At 37.4% G+C, this 16,822-nt stretch overlaps 1 protein-coding gene across 1 annotated transcript; it reads right to left on the bottom strand.

Annotated features, from left to right (window-relative positions):
* Nucleotides 1–1,986: 1,986 nt before the first annotated feature.
* Nucleotides 1,987–16,538, bottom strand: ankrd24 (ankyrin repeat domain 24). Its single transcript, XM_042749554.1, has 20 exons — nucleotides 16,378–16,538; nucleotides 14,575–14,705; nucleotides 14,374–14,455; nucleotides 14,225–14,330; nucleotides 14,092–14,142; nucleotides 13,934–14,004; nucleotides 13,660–13,766; nucleotides 12,337–12,583; nucleotides 10,184–10,312; nucleotides 9,878–9,997; nucleotides 9,191–9,341; nucleotides 8,939–9,093; nucleotides 6,741–6,907; nucleotides 5,444–6,129; nucleotides 5,018–5,355; nucleotides 4,344–4,511; nucleotides 4,053–4,229; nucleotides 3,369–3,524; nucleotides 2,808–2,873; nucleotides 1,987–2,727 (listed from the first exon to the last, which is right to left on the bottom strand). Exons 1-20 carry the CDS (start codon nucleotides 16,438–16,440, stop codon nucleotides 2,656–2,658), a joined length of 3,243 nt encoding a protein of 1,080 aa, XP_042605488.1. The 5' UTR covers nucleotides 16,441–16,538; the 3' UTR covers nucleotides 1,987–2,655.
* Between the last annotated feature and the right edge of the window lie 284 nt (nucleotides 16,539–16,822).

Raw genomic sequence — 16,822 nt, forward strand, 5'->3', positions numbered from 1 at the left:
CAAACGTTTGGGTCATGCTCATGTGATATTGCCCTTTTTTAAAACTTAGTGATTCAGACATGCATTATACTTCAAATATTCCATTTCTCTTTTGTGTTTAGTCACAAACAAATACCCACAATGCATACAGATTTGTTTAAAGGTGCATTCGATAGTTTGGTGCTCATTAAAAAAAAAAAAAAACATGTGGTCACATTAACAAAACATAAGTGTAAATTTGCGGGCAAAGAAGTTTTGTTATCCATTATCAATAGTGTAGCGATGCATGAAGCATTTCACTTGAGTTGAAAATGTAATTTTTTCAACTTGCGCGGAAGACACGATTAAGACAAATATTGTGTTCGCCACAATCGCTTCGATCATTTCACATAATTTGTGTCGCCCTGTGCAAATCTACATCTATTCGCTATTGACAATAGTCAATTCTCCCCCCAAATTTTTGATGCTAATTCGCTAATGCATCCCTTGCTAACTTTTTTGCGTCCCTCGCAAAATTCTAGATTGTGTGGATTCCTATGGAGATGACTGTATTTGGCTGTACAATATGAAAGCACCCTAAAAAGTAAATCCTCACAATCCTGTAGATACGCTAGTAGTGAAGTGTAGTCTGGTGATGTGAAAAACGAAAATCAGTCAATGAAACTTATTGCGCTTTATCAGTGAAGATAACATCTGTCACTGTACAACAAAAAAACAAACAAACAAACAAAAAAAAGCACAAACATCAGTATGGCATACACAAGATAGAAAGATTTGATGATGAGAAAAAGTGTTTAACACCATATGGCTTTGGTACTTAAAGTACACGAAGAACAGCAATGCTAACGCAAGCTAACTACTGATTGCACCTTCAAAGTCCTCATTTATATACTTTTGCTAAACATCTATACACAAAACACAAACAAAAACATTTTTTATTATACATTTCATTAAATAGTTAGTGATGTCAAGCCATCTTATTTCAACCTAAAAGCTGCTTTCTGGAGAAATGTCATCAACTAAAACCTGCCTCTATAAATGTTCAAATATTCTGCTTATATAAAAAGAAGAGTCTGGCTCACTACAGTGTATAAAGAACCACATTTTTTTTTGTCTTACCCCACTATCCAAAAAGAATATTCCAGTGCCTTAAAAGTTTTTATTTTTTACTTCAAAAATCTGTCCACTTCCTTGGGGTTTATACATCCTTTCTGCATCCTAGTTTCTGTTATTAAGCTCTTGTATGCCAGCAGTGAAATTTGGAATAACATAGCACACTACTTCTACTATTTCAGCACATTAGAATATGGCAGAAATAGAAAGAATAGCCAGGGTTTATCTAGTTAGCATATTTCAATTAGAATCAGATAGTAGATGCTTGCTACACTATTTGGGTCCGAAAAGCATCTTTATCCACTGACAAGCATTTAAAAGTATCCATGAGTTTTTGCAAACAACATATAAATCACAGATATTTCAAAACACATACATACAGGGCTCTTGCTCCAGCCTAGCAACTGACATTGAGATAAATGTGAATGCTAGCGGCTAACTTTCTCCAGGTATTCTAGACCTCATTGCCACCACGAAAACCACTTTTCTTTCTCAGGATGTTGTTTCTCTATGCTCTGTTAAGCTGATCTGAAAGCATTCTCAATAAAACTGAACAGGAAGGGAAAAGTAAAAGGAAATGTTTGGTTTATTTTTAAAGAAACAGTACTCCCAAAATGCAAATGTTGCCATCATTGTCCATATGACTTGCAATGTTGGTCACGGGTCATATGGATTACTTTTATGAAGTTTTGTTATTTTTGAGAGCTTACCATTCAAATGTTTGTGGTCAGGTTTGATGTTTTTGAAAGAAGTCTCTAATGCTCACTAAGTATGCATTTATTTGATCAAAAATCGTCCTGATATGCTGATTTGCTGAAATATTTGTCACTATTATCAATGATGAAAACAGATGTGCTATCTAATATTTTTGTGGAAACTGTGATGCTTCTTTCAGGATCCTTTGATAAATAGAAAATTCAAAAGAGTGGCATTTATTTGAAACAAAAACCTTTTGTAACATTACAGATGACTTTTCTGTATCGTCCACCTTCGCTGTATGGAAAAGAGCAGCTTGGACATTCTGCCAAGCATCTCCTTTTGTTTTTTTAACAGAAGAAAAAATAATACACATTCAACTGACATAACACATTTGAATTTTACATCAAATATTACTCTGATTTCAAAAGGAAAAGAAACCTGTACTAACAGACGTGCTCAGCTGTTTGTGGTGAGATCATATGGATGTGCGAGATGAGTTTGAAACAGATTACCTGTGGTGTGCTACGCATCTTTTTAACACCACGGAAATTCATCATAACGTACTTTTTACCACAAAGTACATTTTGACAGTACTGTGAGAGGCCTGCAAAGAAAGTGTCAACCGCAGAGTTACAAAGAAAGGCACATCAGCAGGATTTCACCGTTTATTGAAATGTGGTACAAAAGTATCTGTGTTGTCCCTCATAAATCATCACATACAGGAAATATAATCATCTCTATAATCATCCTCTCATTCACAGTTTCAGTGCCTCTTGTTGGCGGTGCACAGTGGTGATATACTTCGGTTCAAGGGTACGTATAGCACTCACTTGAACTCTTTGTATTGCTGTCAGTTACAAAGCACTAATTTTGACCTTTCTGTGACATACGGAGGATTTGAAGCAAAAGCGCCTGAACTTCTTCATCCATCCGGCCCTGTTAAGTCATAAACAGTCGCATAGGTATGTGTGACATAAGACGTTCCTGTAGATGTAAGGTTGGGTTATGGGTCTCACCTGTACAGCAGCTAATAGATGAGAACGGTATATTGAAACAACAGCCTTGTGTTTGCGCTCCCAGTCCTAAGCACAAGATGAAAGGAAAGACCTTTAGATGTGTGTTATTCATTTAAACGCGCACACTTTTAAAAATAAAAGTTCTTTATTGGCAATCCAAGGAATCTTTCCATTCTGCAAAAGGTTCTTTATAGTGGAAAAAGGTTGTTGAGATTATTAAAATGTTCTTCACACTAAGAAAAAAAAATGGTTCTTTTCACTGAAAGTTTTTTATTGAAACAAAATCAGTTCTTCTACACTCTTAAAAATGAAGGTTCCAAAAGGTGGTCTTCACAGCAATGCCACAGAAGAACTTATTTGGTTCCCCAAAGAACCTTTCCTTTAAAAGAACCATAAGTTTCTTCATGTGAAGAACATTTTAAAGATCAGAAGAACTTTATTTCCACTGTAAAGAACCTTTCGAGCAAGTTTCCAAGGATCTTAAAGGTGGAACCATCAGTTATGCCAATTATGCTGTGTAATTATCAATAAGGCTGATAAATCGAGGATCGTTACACTCACCTGGAGTTGCTGTGTTAATGCGGTCACACGGTTCTGCAGTGCCAGCTGTTGTCCAGGTATCCCTGAGGATGGTGGCGATGGAGAACGTGGCAGTGGAGGAGTCAAAGCCCCCAGAGCCTCCTTCAGACGAAAAACCTGCTTAGACAACTCTGTGATCTGCACAGAGACGGTAAGAAAGCGGGAAAAAAAACGAATCAAATGCCCATATCTTGAATTTTGCATAATTCACAGTGATCTGTAAGAATGGACAGGCGCTAAAGTGTTATTTTGATGGAATTTACTGACGCGATTCTCTGATTGGTGGAGTTTTTTCCAGAATTATGGGTAATGTAGTTTTTCTCCACTACTGAACATGATTATGTACTGATGACTTCAACAACTATATAGCATCGATTAAACCTTGTAGCTCACACTAGGTCTTCAATATCTTAAGGTCTTAAAAATCAATTCTCCTATTGAGAAAATGAATGGGATTTTACTTCCAGAACCCGACTGCTGCACTCTCTCCTATGGCCTCATGGGATAGACAAGTGTCCATTAGATGTGCACTTCAGAGTCTCACTGGAGATCCAGGTACTTATCGCCTACTGTTTTATCAATACTGTGAATTCGGACATACTACGGATTGTATAGTATGGAAGTAGGTATATTCGGATACAGCCCAACTTTTTTTCCCCCTCATACCTTGCGGTCTTTCTCCTTGATGAGCCCCTGAGAGTCCTGGATGTCCTGGTGCAGCTGTTGGATGTGGGTGGACTCGGCTTGAAGATCCGCCAGCTGCTTTTTAACTGTCTCCAGCTGGGATTCAGCCACCTGACGCTCGCTCTTATTAAATAAAGCCTCCCGCTGCACCTGGAACACCTGCAGAGGGAAACTTTTTTTATTTTAAATAAAACTTGGCTTGTTTTTAAGATACTGTATGTGCAAATAGGTGGAGTTGAAACTGTCATAAACAACATCAAGGACAACACACACCTCAGTGCAGGTCTTCTCATGCTTGCGTGCTAGATCGCCTAACTGGGCCGTCAGGGTGTTGATCTCAGCCTGTAGCGAGAGTCTCTGGGCCTCATGGTCTTCTTTGGACACCAGTCCCTGTTCTAAAGCTTTCTGCGATCGCAGATCTTTAAGTTCCGTCTCTTTTCTCTAGCTCTTCCTGCAGTGAGGAAGAATCAAGCTCAGAAACCACAGTCCAAGGGTGTCCATACCTGCTCCTAGTGGGTCAATGTTCGAATCAAAGCTCAGGGTTTGAGTCTCACCAGGAAAACTTAATTACAATACGACCTAAAACACGCACAAAATAGGGGTGTCCATACCTGCTCCTAGTGGGTCAATGTCCTGCAGAACTTAACTCCAACTTGCCCCAACACACTCCTTAATTAGGGTAGGATCTAAACTCTGCAGGACAGTGGCCCTCAACAACAATAAACACACATTCCCCATTCATACACAAAAAAAAAAAAGCATTTCTGCAGTAAAACAATTCATTACAAATGACAAATTTGTGAATCATTTTTAGATGAGTCCTTAAAAAAATCAAAAAAACAACTTCAAAACAACTAATCAAACACAAATTGAACAAATCAACTTTTTAATATCTAATTCATATGCAAATTGGACAATGCTACATTTCAGCATCTTCTGTAACTTACCTTGACTTTATCATGTTCTTCCTTGCTAACTGAGTCTTTTTGCACAGCCTGCAGCTCAGATTCCAGTCTGGCGATCTCAGTTTGAGCTTGCTGACGCAGTGGCCGTTCTGCTAGCAGCTCTTTCTCTGTTTGCGCCAACTGCTGGGCTACTGCAGACAGCACCTCCTGGTGTTTCACAAGAGGTACTGCATCTCTCAGCTGTAGTGCATCCTGAGCCCGACTTTCTCTCTCGTCACACAGGCTGTCCAGAGCTTGTGCTGCCTCTTGCCTTGCAACTTCCAGCTCCTCCTGTATCGCTTCCAAGGTCCGTCCGCCTGGCGACAGGTGCAGGGAGTGCTCTGATTGGTCAAAAATTTGAGTTATATTTAAAGGCAGGAATCAAATGGCTATTTCGGAGAGTCTCAGAGGAACAACAGGTGCACTCACCAGATGCAATAGAAACCTCCGAGCTCTCGGAAGGGTCCTCGTCATCCTCATCTTCACCAATGTGGGATGAAGGGCGGAGCCTTTCCAGCTCCAGCAAGGCCTTGTTGAGTCGAGTAGCCACTTCAGCTCGTTCTCGATCCAGCTGGTTAAGCTGAAGACCCAAAGTGACCTGAACCTCCTCAAACTGACCTCGAGGGACACTCTCCTTCAACGCCCGTTCAAGTTCTTCCACCCGTGCCTGCAACCTGTTCACCAGCGCTCCCTCGCCCTCCTCGTTCCCTGCCGTCTTGGTTTGCTCCAGGGCTTTTTCCAGCTCTTCCACACGCTTTTTAAGACTCACAACTGTCTCGTTCTCCTTGTCTCCCTCTTCCCCTTTCTCTCTATCCTGCAGAGCTGCCTCAAGTTCTGTCACCCTCTGTTTCAGCTGTTGGATGGTGTCATTGTCACCCTCACTAAGCCCTTCCCCATCAGTCTTTTTGCTAGCTAGCTCCGCCTCCAGCTCCTGCTGGTTCTCCACATTTGCCCCTTCCTCAGGGTCCTCGGAGCCCCCTTCAGGCTTCGCTCCTGCTTCCTCCACTGAATAGACCCCCAGACGCATCTGTTCTTTGAGTTCCTCTAACTCGGCCTGGACTTGAGCCAGCTGTTCCTCCAGAGCTTTTTGATCTTTCTCCTCTTTCTCCTCAGATCTAATAAAAGCAACCGTTAGGAGAGCAAAAGTTTAAATTACTTGACAGGATTCATATGTGCATGAGTGACTGATATTAGTTTAGATTAGGTATGTTCCAGTTTCAACTCCAACAACTTCCTTGTCAATAGAGGTAAGAATCACCAGAGGCTAATAATATAACAATACTTAAGCCATGAAATTAAATTATTGTGTAATAAATTTTTTCAACTGCAGAATGTCAAGCAGGCCGACTGACCAACATTGTCATAAAAACTGTCAATTATGTTGCATGCACCAGTACTGGTATAAAATATTTTTAATTTTATTATTCAGAACCAAAATATTTTCATATATGCGATTTATAATAAAATATTGATACTTGGAGTTCATGTACTGACACATTGTCGCCAAGCAAAATAATGTGATACTATAATGTATTGATTTATTTTCCCCCACCCATACTTGGTAATGGTTACGTTTCCTAATTTTCATTTAATAATAATTCTTCCGGACAAAAATACACCAAATGAATAGATATAGATGACTTATACAGTACAGTGTGCACTATCTGAATCATATCAAGAAAAAGATTGACAAAATATTAGTCTGATCTCATTTTAACCACATTACCCAGGATCCTCTGCGATGCTTGAGGCTTCAGTTGAAGCTTGGCCTCTTGAGTATTTCTCCTGTAGTTCCTCAAACTCTCTCCTTAAAGACTCATACTGAGCTGTGGGAACAAAATCTGGGCCTGAGCTCTGCATAGCCGTGTCATCCTTCTCAAACATTTCCAGCATCTGCAGACCACAACACAATAGAGATAAAAATATTGCAATAACTAAGGTATTTATTGGTTTTCTCTTTTAAAAACAGCACATGTAGTTGCCATATGTTGCCTCAGCCATTATCCTCATAGCATTCTTTGATCTGTTAGTTTAACCCTGAACTTCAAATAAAATACAACCCAGTTTCGGAGGACCTTGCCAAACATGGCTGATTTATGTCAAATGTGCAGTTGTAAGTGATAAATTTGCCACAAACACTTTCTACTAAGCTCATTTGAACAAGAAAACATGAGTTTGCCACACATGTTCCCCTAACATTTTCCACAAGGACTTTGTAAGTGGAATGTCATATTAGCACTTCACATACATGCCATGCTATTTTTACCAGAATGCAATACCACACTGATCAGGGCAGGAAGTTTGACCGATTACCCTGAAACTTTTTGAGTACCTTCAGGGCATGGTGCTGAAGACACATAATAAGTTTACTGATGATACACCAATGCTGTTGTAAAACATAGCATTTTTGTCAAAATTCCAAATGGCTAATGCCCAAAATGGCCAACATGGTAAAATTGGGTATTGTTCTATATCGTACTGAATCTTGTGATTTTTGGCCAAACTGTTCAGAATTTATAAGCCAAATAGATCCATTTTTCATATCTCCTGACCACTAGGTGGCACTGTGCTGAAACTGTGCAGTTAGCCTCAGATCATGGTTGTCATAACCATAGACTGTATAAAAACATGGACGTAGTGTCCGTGACGTCACCCGTAGACTCCTGAAGAGCGTTTTTGAAGCTCAAAGTGTGCAGAGCGGGCCATCGCCATCTTGGCAGCATGTCACCGCGCGACTCTCCCGGATAATCGAAAATGGGCAAAAAGGCAGGAGCTGGTTGCTGAAGCCACGCCTACCTAGCGCGACAGCAGTGAGGCAGCAGCAATCCACCTGTCAGGCCACCCCCTTAATTATGCAGAACTTTAAGACTTAATATAATTTAAACGGATGAGTTATAAAAAAATTCACCCCCCTCACAGTTGTCATGAAGGCCAAAATTAGCTATATAGACCAAAATAATTTTTTGAACAAGACTGTAAACATGTTTTTTTCTTCTGTAAATTTGGCCATTTTAACATGGGGAGTCTATGGGACTGACTCCCTTCTGCAGCCAGCCTCAAGCGGCCAGTCGATGAATTGCAGTTTTAGTCACTTCCTTATTGGCTTCACGAGAGAGAGCGGGAGGTTGCCACTCGGTCATAACACACACCAAGTTTGGTCTGAATACGCTAAAGTGTCATGTCCACTTTGGTGAGCTCTTTGACAAACTTTTGTTTCTAGCCCTTACAGTTCAATAGTTATTAGCAAAAACGTGAGTACAAATTTGGACAAGTGGTGGCGCTAGAGGGTTTGAGTTAGAGACTCCAAATTGGGTGTGGTTAATGTTGGGGCTGTCCTCTATCAGTGTGGCAAATTGCATATATGTTTACCATATGGTTCTATGGGCTACCTTAAATTTCCAGAGCGTAAGAATTAGAAGAACACTAATTGATTCAAAAGATGCCTATGCACCTCCAGTGCTTGGCCCCTAATAAATAAGAGATTATATATTTTCTTAAGTTTAATTTTTTATTTTATTCTAATGAAAAAAGGGTCATTTTTAGATTTTTTTTACATTGTTGTTGCAATTAAGCTAAAAAATAAGTTAAAAATGAAGGGTTTATTTTCGATGTAAAAATTACAGTGATGAGAATGACTACTGAGAATGCAAAAAATACAAAAGGATAAGCATCTATATCTGAGCTACATATACAACATGAAGATGTTCCCATCTTTAAATCTCTAAAGCAGATGCGGGGCTTTAAGAAGCAGGTCAGATGCAGTATGTGGTTAGTGCATATTTATCGTGCCCATCTGAATAACCTTTAAGAAGCTGCTGAAAACACATCTAAACACAGACAATGAGGTCAGTATTCTGTATGTGTGTGTGCTTTAGTGCTTTGCTTGCATTCTGCAAATGTGTGTTTAAAGGATAGAAACTCCACCTGCACTTTGAGAACCAGGTCGGCATTCTGGGAGGTCAGTTCCTCCACTTTTCTGCGAAGCTGCTCTACCATGGCAGGATTCTCTTGAGAGGTGCCCTCAGCCGGCGAATCAGCATCCAGACCTCGTGACTGCTTAGAAAGTAACTTCTCTGCTCCTGATACGACATAAACAGAAATGTTCCACTTAATCTGCTCCAGGACTTTTTCCAGCTCTTCCACTTACTTTTGTGTCAGGAAGTGTTCTCGCCTCACCTGGGAAGTCTAACATGTCATCGGAGTCCTCCGCGTCTTCAGAGTCACAGGTCACACCGCTCACCTGGGCTGCTCTCAACTCCTCCAGCTCGGCCAGCAGTCGGTCACGCTCTGCCTCAACCTCACTCAGACGCTCTCTCAGAGAGTTTAGCTGCAGAACATTTTGATATTTAGTGATAACTGCGATATGACAAAATCACACAAGTTTAAAGGGATAGACCCCCCCAAAATTGAAATTCTGTCATAATTTAGTTGTTTAATAGTTGTTTCAAACCTGTATTAGTTTCTTTCTTCTGTTAAACACAAAATGAAATATTTTGAATAATGCTGTTAACCATTAACTTCCATAGTATATGGAAAAAAAATTGTATGGAAGTCAATAGCTACAGTCAACTATTTTGGTTACCAACATTCTAAAAAATATTTTTTGTCTTCAGCAGACAAAAGAAACTTATACAAGTTTTTGTTGTGTGGTTTTTCCTGTTACTGAGAGGAAAGCGTGCAGCACATATTTACATATTCATCATTTTTTTGGACTCCTGATTTTGACAGTCAGCTTTTAATTAAATTAAAACTCAAATTATTGCAATAAAACATCAATTCATTTTTGAGAGTTTCAAACCCCATTTTGTTCCCTTTCAGTGGAAATTGCCATTAAGCTTATTTATAGTTAAAGAAGTGCAATACCTCCACCAGGGCAGTGGTGGCGCTGCTCTGCTGCTGCTCCAGAACCTTGATTTTCTGCAGCAGGCGACCTCTCTCCAGCCTGAGCTTACGGATCTCTTCAAAGACTTCCTCATCCTCCACCTGACACACAAACACACATTGTAGAAATAGTCACAACGCAGAAATAGTCACATGGAATACTGCGCAAACTACTTAATGTGTATATTATTATGATGTACTGTGAATGCTGACTATGGGTTATGTTGGCCAAATTACAGTTACAATTCGTTATAAAGCAAAAAGTTTTTGATATTGGTCGTCACTCACAAGGTTCTCAGATGGGAGAATTTGGGTCCTGGGAGCAGGAGAAGGTGGGGTGGGGCTCTGTGAGTCAGGTGATTGGGTGGGGACAGGGGGAGGTGGTGTGCTTGAGGCATCTGAGGAAGGGGGCGGGCTCTGCAGAATTATTTAGCATAAGCCATGCATATTTAACTAAAACAATGGATGTCATTCAAAAACCATGTGTATGATTCTAGGGCCCTATGACTTCTGTGATGTTGAAAACACGAAAGGAATCATGGAATTCAGTCATTAAAATGGAATTTACAATATAACATGGAATTTCATGGAATTTTGCAAATTTCAGATGAATAAATCAAAATAGCTTGGAATGGAATTTTTTTGGGAAAAAATTAAACAGAATTTGGGAAAAAAAATAACAAATTTCATAGGGCCCTATGTATGCACTAATCTGTATGTGAAAATTTCATAAGAACATTTGCACAAACAAATCATGATTCATCAAATGCTTTCAAATTTTCACAAAAGCCCTTATATGGAAATGGTTTGGGTGTGTTTTATTTAGAATATTCCAAATTCATTAACATTAGAACGAGATTAAGAACAAATTCCTCTGCGTTGTGAATCACTTCAAAATTTTTAAAGACATTCTCAAGTGTGCGTAAATATGAACAATCCACACAATTATTACTGAATAAGACCCAGAGCCATGCATTTAAAGGAATAGTTCGCGCAAAATGAAAAATCTGTCATACTTTTATGGTGTTTATTTGTCCTTTTGCAAGCTTGAAAACCTTTTCAATGTTGAAACAGAGCAGTGTTATCATTTATTAAAACATTTTGTGTTCCACAGAAAAAAAAAAGACCTCGTTTTGGAGCAACATGAGGATGAGTAAATGATGACAGAATTTTCAATTTTGGGTTAAGAATTTTTTTATTAATGCTTTCCTTTTTATAGAGTTTCATGGGATTCATGAATCCCATTGTACCTGAGCAGGAGATTTAGGAGGAGGAGGGGCTTTCCTTTTGCTCCGCTAGATTCCGCAATATGAGGAATAGCCAGCAGGAGTCCTGCTGATTTTCACGAAGTACAGGTAAGAAAACAAAACAAGCAAAGCAAAGCAAAGCAGCAGTGTTAGTTAGATTTGTAACATGCGCTTCTGTCTTCAAACTACTGATTCAACTTCTTAATAGTGAAGTGCATACTTATGTGATGTTAAAGAGAAAGTGTGCCATTTTTTTCTATGTTTAAATACTTTTTTCTTTTACAACAACTATATGTAAAGATGTGGTCACATTCGCGAAATTCAAACAAAATTTTGCAGGCAAAAAGCTCCATTGTTTATCATTAATAGTGTAGCGACACATAAAGGACCACTCACACAGAAATCACTCTCAAACCAAACAGCTTTCTCTTGGTCAAAACAACAAATTTTTAGAATTTGAAAATTATTTGCCCTTTTGCAAAATTCACAATTGCATGGAATTACTATTAAAATGACTATTTTGCCAAATTATTTTTGTAATCCCACATGTTGCCACTAGGGGTGCAAACATCACACACTTCACCTTTAAATCAAGCTGTCTGGATACCGCAGTTAAGCTACTCTCAGATGAGTAATAAAATCGATTATATTTGTGAAACATTGGTATTTTATAGCAGCATAATCCATCCCTGACCATCCTTGAGGATTTTCTGTGGTTTAGTTATTTGTATGCATGTGATAAAGTGTTGGGAGAGGCTGTATCTTTTGACAATTACCTCCTCACTCGAACCCTCAGCAGCTGGGAATGCATGGGACAAAAATAAGAAACAGACAGCAGTGCGGTGAGACTCACACACACACCATCACTCCAAACAAACTCTGCAAGCCACGTTCAAACACATAACTATATATAATCTTCCCATTCCACCACATGCTCACTGTTGCATTAAAAAAAGAGGCAACATGAAAGCAGACAGGCAGCACATTTATCACTCTGTCAGGTGGTATGATCACAGGGGCCCTTTATTAACACTGGGATCCATTTCCAAGTCAGTGCGACATATGTTTCCAATCATCCTTTGTAACTTGAGTTAGCAAACTTCTCTGTGTACCCAACGTAACATCTGCTTTTTAGTCTCTCCTCTCAGATTATGAGCGTATCCAAATGAAAATGGGGGCCAAACATCACAGAACCACTAGGCACCAGATGGTCCCTCTCTCTCCCGAAGGAATTAAAGGTGAGGACGAGATGTGTGTGTGGTTACCTGTGGAAACGCCTACGTTCTGCAGAAGCTGGGTAATGTTGGGGTTGCCGGCAGTGATGCTGTAGTGGGAGGAGTTATGCCCCAGAGCATCGGTAAGGTGTGGGTTAGCTCCGCCTTTCAATAACAGCTCTACCGTCTCCATGCTGTCACTCTCACAGGCCAACATCAATGCTGACCTGCCTCGAAAAACCCAGATGTCCAATATATGAAATCGCCAAAGTATATATTATGTATTTTTTTCTGTTGAATATAACACATCAATTTCTAAGTTTAAACTGAAGGACTAGAAACAAAAACAAAACAAAACAAACAAAAAAAAAATGTTCATTATATATATATATATATATATATATATATATATATATATATATAATATATATATATATATATATATATATATATATATATATATATATATATATATATATAAAATTATATTATATATCAGAATAATTGTAGTTAAGTAAAACTAAAACCATAAAAACTACTTTTGTTACTTGAAATAAAATAAACTTTAACTGAAATAACAGATACAATATAGAAAACTTATTTTATTTCAGCTAGTTGCTGAGGCAACATTTCTCATTTTTATTTAGAGTTGATGTGGTAAACCTAATGAAAATGAAAAAAATAAAAAAATAAAACTTCTATCAGAATAGAATATATACAAATAAAACAAAAAATTCTAAATGTTAATAAAAGCTATAATAGCATCTCAATACTAAAATAACAGATATACACACACACACACACACATATATATATATTTTGGTATTTTCTTTTTGGTGAAATATGTATGGGAAGAATTCTGAAGGTACAACAATAAAATTAAAAATGAACATCTGATGGCTTTCCACAATTAAGCAAAAGTAATGCTTTTAATATTTTGGCCTAGCTTTTATTTTTATATTATCATTTATAATTCATTTTATAGTTTTTTTCCCCTCCTAAATATTTCTATTTACATTTAAGTGATTTTAGTTTTAGTCATTTCAGCTTATTTTATTTCAGTTCTAATTTTCATTAAAGTTTTTTTTAATGATTTTTTATTTAATCTAATATGTATATCTTATTGCGGCTTTATTTCAATTCATGAAAATGCTTTTTAATAGTTTTAGTTCTCAATAACAACACTTGATTTAAACCATGCAGTAATTTCCAATTTGGTAAAAATAATAATAATAAAATAAAACTAAATCTGAAATGTTTTGTGGACTTATTATGTATACAAGCTGTTTAAAGCATATCCAACCTGCCCTGGCTGTCCTGTATATTAGGATTGGCTCCTCGTTCCAAAAGGAAGGCACAAAGTTCGACTCTGCTCATCTGGGCACCCAGAATCAATGGAGTTGACCCATCCTACGAGAATACAATAAGTTAAACCTTTTAAAACTACATTTTTTTAACTCACTGTACTCAATATTTGGCAGATACTTCATAGTGTCCCTATTGATACATGCATACTAATAAAAACTATATCCTGAATGTCAATCTTTTTACTCTGTGCTGTGTTCAGTTGAACTTACTCCATCTTGAACATCAAGGTTGGCTTTGAAGTCCCACAGAATCTCAGTGCAGGACAAACTGCCACTTACAGCTGAACAAAGACAAAGACAGAATAACATCTGAACCAACAACAGCTTTGTGTTAACGTCCAAATGCAATGTTCAAACGTTTTTATTACCAGCATGGTGTAAGGACGTCCTCCCAAAACTGTCTCTACAATCAACATCCACTACAAAATAAACAATTAAACAATACAACCAAAATACTTAAGAATAACATCAGCATTGGCTCTTTCTAGGACTTTCTAGGACTATAATTCATGACTCCTACCTGAAGAAGCCTCTTTAGACAATCTGACTGTCCATTCTTAGCAGCAAGATGGAGAGCATTAAACCCTACAGAGAGAAATGAATAAATCTCTTCGAGACCTACAGTATAAGAACATCCATTACTAGTACACGTCTGTAACACTGATGTCCACCCCATGAGAGAGGATGACCTCCAGACAGTCCAACCGTCCTCGAGACGCACAAAGATGGAACCTGTGAATTCAGCAATTTCTTTCATTGTTCATGTGCTATTTTTTTTATCAAGTAATTAAATATATTTCCAATATTTTTAGCAAGACTATGTCATAAGTTGAAATCAGAGGTCCACTCACGCTGATTTGCCCTCCGAGTCCAGTTTGGACGGGCAGAGACCTTTCTTCACCAGCAGCGTGGCTACTTTTTCTGGATCATTCTGTTCCACAGCCTGCAACAACCTGTCATCTGTCTTACTCCAGTCTTGACTCTAAGAACACAGAGAAACACACACAAAACACATTATATTAACACAAACGCGTTTTTTTTTTCAATATTACTTTCCATCTTTGACCAAAATCTACTGCATAACTTATACATCGTGAAATTCTTCAGATAACATAAAATAATTTTCTTTTTCAGTGTTTTTAAAGTTTTAAAACAATATAAATTAACTTTAGATTAAGATTCATTAAATTTAAGATTAATTTTTTTTATTAAAAAAAAACGGGAAATACAAACAAACTGTGAATAGCACATTTCTGAAATGGCATGTTGTTGTCTCATTACCACTAGATGTCAGTGTAAGTCTAAGAGCAATGTCACATCATCCAAAACAACTAAATATTTACAGATACAGATACAGCAGCACCAAATTAAGAATTTGGTCCCACTACTAATTATTTTGTAACCACATTCCCTTATTTTAGTCAAATTGTGATGGTGTTGTACAAATTTGTTCCCTTTTTTAGGTACATCGCAACCATGTTTTACTAATTAGTTCCCTCCTTTTAATTAAATAAATAACAAGTCTAATAAACTTGTACTTTAATTTAAATCAATAACAAACACAACAAACAAATCCTTTCCCTAGTTAAAGTTAAATCATGACTGTGTTTTACTAACTCATTCATTCAAGTTGAATTGTGAACACGTTAAACAAATTAGTTCTCTCATTTAACTTAAATTGTGACCACATTAAATCGTGACCATGTTGTACAAATTCCTTCCTTTTTCATGTTTTACTAACTCGTTCATTCCTTTAAGTTAAATCGTGAGCACATTTTTCAAATTCATTTTCTCGTTTTAGTTACATTGCGATAACCACATTAAATCGTGACCATGTTGTACTAATTTGTTCCCATATTTTAATTAAATTCTACACATTGTACAAATTCATTCCCTCATTTTAGTTAAATTGTGAACATGTTGTACTAACATGTACTTAGTTTTAGTTAAATCGAGACCACATTGTACAAATTAATTCCCTTGTTTTAGTTAAATAGCGACCATGTTTTACTAACACATTTATTTGTTTAAGTTAACTTGTGAGCACATTTACAAATTAATTTTCTCTTTAGTTACCCTGCAACTACAATAAATCGTGACCGTGTTGTACTAATTTGGTCCTTTATTTTAGTTCAGTTGTGACCACATTGTACAAAATTGTTTGCTTATTTTAGTTAAATCACGACGTCATTAAATCGTGACCATGTTGTACAAATTCGTTCCCTTGTTTTAGTGAAATCATGACCATTTTTTTCTATCTCATTTATGTTTAAGTTAAATTGTGACCACATTTTACAAATTCGTTCCCACGTTTTAGTTAAATCATGACCACACTGAAAAACATTTTATCTTGTTTTAGTTAAATCATGTTTTGTCGTTATTCATTCCCTTGTTTTAATCTGATTATGGAACTTATTATTATAACATAGCCACAATTTACCTAAAACAAACAAATTAATACATTTCCTTTTTTTTTTTTTTTTTGCACAACTTAGGTAATTTTGCCTGTGTTTTCTTGCTACATTCTGCTACATTTATCTCGTTTTAAGGTTTTTTATTTTTTTTTTATTTTTTTTTTTTTGAGATTTTTACTTAAAAAAACATAAACATCTCCATGTGTTCTGTATACCCTCACTAGGAGGGGCTTTACATACCGTAATCATGCCGTAACACATGCAGAAGCTTTTCATTGGGCTAAAGATGACATTAGGATCCATAGAGCTCAGAGGACGTCTGAAACCTCTGCTTCTTTCCACGACCCATCCACACTATGTGCTCTCAACCAGAACAATAAATACTTTGGCAAAAAAGTTCTAAACCTGAACACGACCACTCCTCATTGTGCCAAAGCCATCATAAAACAGCCAAGGATATAACCTTTCATCAAAACTATGCCCTAAACACTAAGGCAAAAACTCAAGTAAATATGTAACTCTGAATATATATCCGATTGCTGAAATCTGTCCTACAAATGCAGCTTTCTCATGTGCAACTCTTGCTATGCTATTCCTGCACTGCTGTCTGCGGAGATATACGACACACACTGCAGTCACTGCCTGGCACACACACACACACACACACATACCTCCCTGCACACAC

The sequence above is a fragment of the Cyprinus carpio genome, chromosome B22, assembly GCF_018340385.1.
Source record: "Cyprinus carpio isolate SPL01 chromosome B22, ASM1834038v1, whole genome shotgun sequence".
Taxonomy (NCBI): Eukaryota; Metazoa; Chordata; class Actinopteri; order Cypriniformes; family Cyprinidae; genus Cyprinus; species Cyprinus carpio.